This window comes from Globicephala melas, chromosome 10 (genome assembly GCF_963455315.2).
Source record: "Globicephala melas chromosome 10, mGloMel1.2, whole genome shotgun sequence".
Taxonomy (NCBI): Eukaryota; Metazoa; Chordata; class Mammalia; order Artiodactyla; family Delphinidae; genus Globicephala; species Globicephala melas.
This window is the reverse complement of record NC_083323.1, coordinates 587,529-595,350: the sequence shown is the minus strand read 5'-3', so window position 1 is coordinate 595,350 and position 7,822 is coordinate 587,529. Positions and strand designations below refer to the sequence as shown.

The 7,822-nt window shown below is 47.1% G+C and overlaps 1 protein-coding gene across 1 annotated transcript in view; it reads left to right on the top strand.

Annotated features, from left to right (window-relative positions):
* The first annotated feature begins 513 nt into the window (after positions 1-513).
* Positions 514-7,822, top strand: part of MOV10L1 (Mov10 like RNA helicase 1) — a 44,874-nt gene continuing 37,565 nt past the window's right edge. Inside the window, exons 1-3 of the mRNA XM_030855561.2 lie at positions 514-610; positions 2,238-2,422; positions 7,156-7,318. Coding sequence (XP_030711421.2) covers positions 514-610; positions 2,238-2,422; positions 7,156-7,318 — 445 coding nt within the window. The remainder of the gene's footprint in view (positions 611-2,237; positions 2,423-7,155; positions 7,319-7,822) is intronic.

The window sequence follows — 7,822 nt, the reverse complement described above, 5'->3', positions numbered from 1 at the left end:
ATCACTTCAACAGATACAGAAAAAAGCATTTGATAAAATTCCACACCCAAGCGCGATAAGAACTCTCAGAAAAATAGGAACAGAGGGAACTTCCTCAACTTGATAAAGCATATCTGCCAAAGCTACACCTAACAGCACAGAGCTGTGAGATGCTCTGCCTTCCCCGCTCCTCCGATGGACGGAGGGAGGCCCACCTAGGCGAAGCCCCGCCCATCTGCGCGAAGCCCTGCCCACCAGCGCACGCCTTGAGCTCCAGGCATGACGTCACTCCCACGCCGCGCACTAACGGTCAGCAACCGCCGGCCACCCGCAGCTAACAGGCTTGGCGCGTGCAACACCCCCATTGGCCGAGCTTGACCAGGCGTGGGCGCAGGCGCGGGCGCCACAACCCTATTGGCCAAGCTCGAGGGCGCGCAGGCGCAGGCTCGGGCGCAGCAACCCCATTGGCTGAGGGCAGCGGGAGCGGCGGGCCGCGTGCGGGCGCCTAGGGCGGCGGAGACGAACGGCCGGGCCATGCTGCACCTCGCGGGCAAGCTGGTGGCCTTCTTCTGGAGGAGGGCGGAAGAACCCGAGGAGGAGGCTGGGCCGCCGGGGCCCAAGCTCGCAGAAGGTGCCTCGCGGGAAGGGCTGGTACGCGCGGCCCCCTGAGGCCGCCCAGCCAGACGGTGGACCGGGACTGTGGACGGGCGCGGGGGTGGGGGTGGGGCGGCTGGTGACGTAGTGAGAGCCGCTGAGGCCCTCAAAGCCTGCTTCCTGCGCCTGGTGGGGCGGGAGTGGGGGAGGAGCGTGGTCCGAGCCGGGTCCCAGGGCGTTAGTGTGACGAGATCGGGATTTGAGAGCTTTTGCGTGTTTTCTAACTCGAAGCTGAGGCGTGTCTGTCCCGTGATGATCTCTTCTTTGCAGTGTAACTTAAATAGGTCTTCTCAGTACGTAATAGCATTTTACGGCTTTTGGGGTCTGTGCCTCCTTGTTTCCGCTTTGTGTTTTCATGCGCCGGGAGCGCCTTGACACGTCGTCCCGGCACGGCTTCCCGTTCTCTCTGTGTCAGTGTCCCTTGCGGTTGTGTGCTTCGACAGCTCTGAAGAGTGTAACCTGGCTGTCTTAAACTGTCATTTTAGAGTCTCGTGGCATCCTCCTCCTGTTTACTTGAAATTGTTTTCGAACCCATCTTCCTGAAGTACAAGCTGTACGTACTTCTGTTTCTGCCACAGCGTCCCTCCCTGCACCCCGAATTACACGGCTGCTTTTCCCCAAGGCTTTTCGCATTTCCTCCCAATTCCTCTTTGCATCTGAGACTTGAACGCCGGGTAGTGATTCTCTAGTTGCCTTCTCTAACCTCTGAAAAGACGAAATTCTCCGCAAGAGAAGCCAGAACGTCAGCCGTGGAGTTACTTGTTGGGGCAGCACGCTGAAAGCTATCTCTGCCCAGAGTTGTTAGTGCCCCTTTGCCGCCTGGAGTAAGTCGCTTCGTCCGTCCGCGCGGATCTTGTCTGTTAAATGTGGCCCTTGAACAGCAGTCGGAGTTCCAGCCAGGCTTCCGCGGGCTTCCGTGGCTGGGCCGTGCCCTGGGCACTTGGGTGTCTTCTGTGTCTGACAAGGAGCAGACGAGGTGCTGTGCGGACTCGGAGCACGGGTTCTGGCCGGGGTCTCTTGAGTGGATGAGGGCAGGCCCTGTTCTACGCCAGACTTGCCCCCCAGGCCCAGAACGTCTTCCAGCGCCTGCTTTGGTGAAATAACACAGAATCGCCTGACCGTGCTGCTGGTGGTATTGATAACAGCGGTGACGAGGATGCGCAGTAGCCACTCCCCGATGCTGCTATAATGCTAACAGCAGTTTACGGTGCCCCCAGCCTGTGCCAGCCACTCAGAGGTCTACGCGTTGCACGCGTCTGTCACGTAATAACCCTCACACAGCTCTCTCGGACAGAGACCACGACTGTCCCCGTTTTACAAGTGAGGACAGGCACGGGGTGGTTAAAGCCCTAGCCCAGGGTCCACAGATGGCTGGGGAAGAGCTGGCCGCCAGATGCAGATGGGCTCTCCCCATCGAGCCCACCGCCTGTGCCCCTGCGAGGAACCTGGGTAGTCTGCCTCCAAAACCCTGCTTTCTGCGCACCCCAGTCCCCAGGGAGGTTCTCAGCCCGCAGGGCTCCTGGCCCCACGGACGCTCTGGGGGGCTTAACTGTAGTGTGCACTTGATTTGTGGTCAATATAACCTCTCTGTTTTCCCGTCTTAGGTGACACCAAGTTGAAAACTGTCCAGGGTGTCGTGACAAGGTACTGCGGCGATTATGGCATGATTGATGATTTGATCTACTTCTCCAATGAGGCTTTGACTAGCAAAGTGCTTCTAAATGTTGGACAGGAAGTTATTGCGGTCGTGGAAGAAAATAAGGTGTCGAATGGACTGAAAGCAATCCGGGTAAGGCCTGAGTTCATGAGGAAGCCTCTCTACACCTTGGGCTTCACGCCGCTGTCCTCCTGTTCACTTACCTGTCAGAGACAACCTGTAGCTGTATGCCATGGAGAGAAACACTGTTACCACTTCTGTATCCACTCTTCTAGGCTTTTAAAAAAGTATTGTTAAAAATAACTATTTGGATCCTTTGTTATCCAGTTAGCCAAGATAATTAATGAACTCTACTATTCAGCAAGTGTTTCTTTAAAAAAAATTGCGTTTTTGTACTCTGATTTCCTGGAAGTATAATTGTTAGTCAGAGAGTATGTGCACATTTAACGTGTTAATGGTTATCATCAAATTATCCTTCAGTAACGCTGCACTAATCATACTCAGGGGCAGGATGAGACACTTGTTACCCACGTTGGCAAAAGGATGTGGACGTTATTGATCTTGGAAATCTGCACCAATCACTTTGGAAAGGGATCTTATAATTTTAATTTGCACTTAAGCCTTAAAGTAGATTAAATTTTCACATTTTTTCTATGAGTTATTTTAGTGTCCTTTTATCATTTTTTTGTTGGGTTCAACTTTTTAAAATTAAACTTTCTACATTTTGGAAATTAGACTTTTTTAAGCAATATTATTATATGAAAATGTTGCAAATGTTTCCCCCCCAAGATCATCTTTTGACTTTGTTTTATAAAGTCTCATTTTATGTAGTTAACGTGTCTGTCTTTTCCATGTGGCTCTCGGGCTCTGTACGAATCCTTAGAGAGGCTTTTCCCACTTTTCATTCGACATGCACTCAGGTTTTCCTGTGAAAATTTATGGACATTTAAATGTTTAATTTACCTGGAACTTACTGGATGTACAGACTGAAAGAAGGAGCCAGACGTTTCTTCCCCGGTAGCGCACCAGTCATCCGCTGAGTGGTCCCCTGTTTCCTACTGAGTGGGAAGGTCCCTTTGTCACACACCAGAATCCCATCTGCCTGGGACCCCGTCTGGACCCTGTCGGTTCTGATGCCTGCACGTGGCCCACGTGGCACGGTTGTGTCCTCAGGTGGCAGACTGTTTTCTCTCTTCCTCCTCTTTGTGGATGGACTTCTCTGGGCTCTCCCCTCGATGTGGATAAACGTTAGAGTAATCCTGCCATTTCTCCTCCTGGGCTCAGACTCACCCAGACCAGCACTGAGTGTGTGGATCCATTTAGATCAAGAGACGTGTGGATCATAGCAGGTCTTCTCCAGCTACAAATTATGTCTGTCCACTTATTTAAGCCTTCCTTTGTGTTCTTTTGTTCACTTCAGTTCTGCAGATTCCTTGTGAAGTTTATTTTTGAGAATTGTAATGTTTTTGTTCCATTATCAATATAATTTTTCTTTGTATTTTCAAATTAATCTTTTTCTTTCCCTCTAGGAAATCTGTTGATTTTTTTTTGTTACGTAATTTGGTATCTTGCAAATTTACTGAGCTCCACTACTTTTTAAAATGGTCAAGACATACTTTGTTACCATTACATTTTAGTAAATGCCACCTACCAGCCATGTGTGGCTATTTAAATTTAAATTTATTAAAATTAAATAAAATTTAGAATTAATTCCTCAGTTTCACGAGCCACATTTCAAGCACTGAACGTAGCTGGCACCAAATTGGACGGCGCGACCGTAGAACGTCTGTGTGGTGGCTGGAGGGCCTGCAGGGCCGCTGTGGCCGGGAACGTGCCGCCAGCGAGGAACAGGCGCTTCCTCCTTGCTCTCCACCTGCACTTGGACTCCGCAGGCCAAGTACTTGCCTTGTTTGTTTTTAGCTCTTCTGGAAGATGCTTGAATCACTTGATTTACCAACATTTAACAGTTTTAACTGACTTCCTTTGTGAAAGTTTTGGAATTGGCTCATTTGCTCTACCCTCTGGATTTGTTTGCTCATTTTTTATTCAGGTTTTTTTATTGTGGTAAAATATGCATAACATAAAATTAATTTTAATTTAAATTTTTAATGCCATTCAGTGGCACTAAGTACGTTCATGTTGTTGTGCGCTTATACCCACTGTCTGTTTTCATAACTTTTCATCATCCCAAATATAAACTCTATACCCATTAAACAATAATCCACTATTCTAGTTTCTGTCTCTATAAATGTGACTATCCTGGGTACCTCATGTAAGTGGAATCGTATGATATTAGTCCTTTTGTGTCTGCCGTATTAGACTTAGCATAATATTTTCAAGGCATATCCGTGTAACATGTATCAGAACTTCATTCCTTACTAATGGCTAAATGATATTCCATTGTATGCATAGATTACATTTTGTTTCTCCACTCACCTGTTTATGGGCACTTGCGTTGTTTCTACTTTCTGGCTGTTGTGGGTAATGCTGCTGTGAAAAGTACCTTTCTGAGTCCCAGTTTTCAATTCTTTTGGGTCTATACCTTGGAGTAGAATTGCATGCTCATGTGGTAATCCTATATTTAACTTTTTGAGGGTACGCCAAAGTTTCCCCAGTGGCTGCACCATTATACATTCCCACCAGCAGCACAGGGGTTCCAGTTTCTCCACATCTCCACCAACTTGAATTATTTTCCCATTTTTTGATAGTAGCCACTCTAGTGGATGTGAAGGGGTGTTTTATTGTGGTTTTGATTTATATTTCCCTAATAATTAGTGATGTTGAGCATCTTTTCATGTGCTTATTGGTCATTTATATATCTTCTTTAGAGAAATGTCTTTTCAGTTCTTTTGCTTATATTTTAATCAGGTTGTTTATTTTCTTGTTAAGTTGTAGAAGTTTTTTTATATATTCTGGGTATTAATCCCTTATCAGATATGTGGTTTACAGATATTTCCTCCCATTCTGTGAATTTTTTAACTTTTTCTTAATATCAGTAATATCCTTTGATGCACCAAAGTTTTAAATTTTGATGGAGTACAATTTATCCTTTTTTAATAGCCTATGCCTTTGATGTCACACTTAAAAAAATCATTAACTAATCCAAGATCGTGAAGATTTTCTCCTGTGATTTCTTCTAAGGGTTTTATAGTTTTAGTTCTTAAATTTAAGTCTGACCCATTTTTGAATTAATTTTTGAATATGGTATTGGATGAGGGTTTGACTTCATTCTTTTGCACGCTGAGAGCCAGTTCTCCCACCACCGTTTTTTGAGAAGACCTTTTCCCTCTTGAAGGGTCCTGGCACCTTTGTTGGCACCTTTGACCAGATATGTGAGGGTTTATTTCTGGGCTCTTTATTTCATTGGTATTTTGTCTGTCTTTACACTCTTTTAACTACTGTAGCTTTGTAGTAAGTTTTTTGGGGTTTTTTGGTTTGGTTTTTTACTTTTTTTTTTTTTTTGGCTGCATTCAGTCTTTGTTGCTGCGCGCGGGCTTTTCTCTGGTTGCGGCGAGCGGGGGCTACTCTTTGTTGCGGTGCATGCGCTTCTCATTGTGGTGGCTTCTCGCTGTGGAGCACGGGCTCTAGGTGTGTGGGCTTCGGTAGTTGTGGCACGTGGGCTCAGTAGTTGTGGCTCGCAGGCTCTAGAGCGCTGGCTCAGTCGCTGTGGCGCATGGGCTGAGTTGCTCTGCGGCATATGGGATCTTCCGGACCAGGGCTTGAACCCATGTCCCCTGCATTGGCAGGTGGATTCTTAACCACTGCACCACCAGGGAAGCCCTTGTAGTAAGTTTTGAAATCAAAAAGTGTGAGTCCTCCAACTTTGCTCTTCCTTTTCAAGATTGTTTTGGCTATTCAGCATTACTCGAGATTCCATATGCATTCTGGGATGGGTTTTTCTATTTCTGCAAAAAACATCATTGGGATTTTGATAGAGATTGCATTGAATCCATAGATCGCTTTGGGTAGTATTGATGTCTTAATGTTAATCCGTGAACGTGAGATGTGTTTCCATTTATTTGTGTCTTCTCTGACTGCTTGCAGCCACATTTTATAGTTTTCAGTGTACAGGTCTTCCACCTCCTTGGTTAAATTTATTCCTAAGTGTTTTATTCTTTTTGATGCTATCGTAAATGGAATTGTTTTCTCAGTTGCCTTTTTTAAATTGTTCGTTGCAAGTGTATAGAAATACGACTGATTTTTGTATGTTGATTTCATACGCTGGAACTTTGCTGAATTCCTTTATTAGCTCTAAGAGGTGTTTTGTAGATTTTTTAGCGTTTTCTGTGTGTAAGATCATGTCATCTATAAGTAGATAATTTACTTCTTCCTTTCCAATTTGGTTATTAAAATTGCTTCTTCTTGCCTAATTGCTCTGGCTGGGACTTCCAGTATTATGTTGAACAGAAGTGGTGAAAACAGGCATCCTTGCCTTGTTCCTTATCCTCGGGGGAAAGCTTTCAGTCTCTCACCACCGAGTGTCACGTGAGCTGTGGGTTTCTCACACGTGGCCTTTATCCTGTTGAGGAAGTTCCAGTCTCTTCCTGTTGGATTGAGTTCTTATCGTGTGAAGGTGTTGAGTTATGTCAGATGCTTTTTCTGTATCAGCTGAGATGACCGCATATTTTTTCCTGTGTCCTGCCAGTGTGCTGGATGGCACTGACTGACTTCCATTTGTGGAGCCACGTCTGCATTCTGGGGTAACCCCCCATCGTGGTGTGCAACGCGTTTCTTATGCAGCTGCATTCAGTTTGCCAGTATTTCATTGAAGATTTTTGCCTCTGTTCATGAGGGGGTCTTGGCCAGAGGTTTGCTTTCCTTGGAGTCCTCAGTATGTCTTAAGTAGCAGTTTGCCTGTCTTGCAGGTGGAAGCCGTCTCAGATAAATGGGAAGACAACAGCAAGAGGCACGGCAGAGGGCTGTCCGACTCCAGCCCCCGAGTGCTGGTCGGCTGCGTGACCTCGCTGATGGACGGCGCCGGCTACATCAACCAGACCACGTACTTCTCCCTGGAGAGTGTGTGTGAAGGTACACGGGATGCGTTTCTGCTTCATGTTTAAAATTAGGTTTTGTGGGTTTTTTTTTTTTAATGTTCATAACGAGATTTGAGATGGACCAGGGACCGGTTTTCATCTGCCAGGTCCTCAGAGTGTTGCCCTTAAAGCCTCTGCCCAACATCTGGTTCCTCCTATCTGGATCTCATCCCAGGCCTCTGACATCCCACCCCACCCCACCCCACCCTGAGGCTGGAGCTCTTTACCCCAGATGCCCCCCTGCTCTGCCCCCAGGCCTGCCCTGTGTGGACCAGCCAGCCTTGCCCTTTCCCTTCTGGTCTGTCTGTTTGAGCAGTGGCTTTGCTGTGGGTGCTCTGTAGCTGGGCTGCCTTTGTGCCTCTGGCAGTCTGCCTAGAACACCCACCGACCTGGAAGCTGCTGCTTCAGGAGCTTTGCCTCCAGTGGCTTTGTGCCGCTGCACGTGGTGCAGCACGGCCCCGCTGCTGAGTAGCAGTGTCCGCAGATGGTTGGGCTGCTG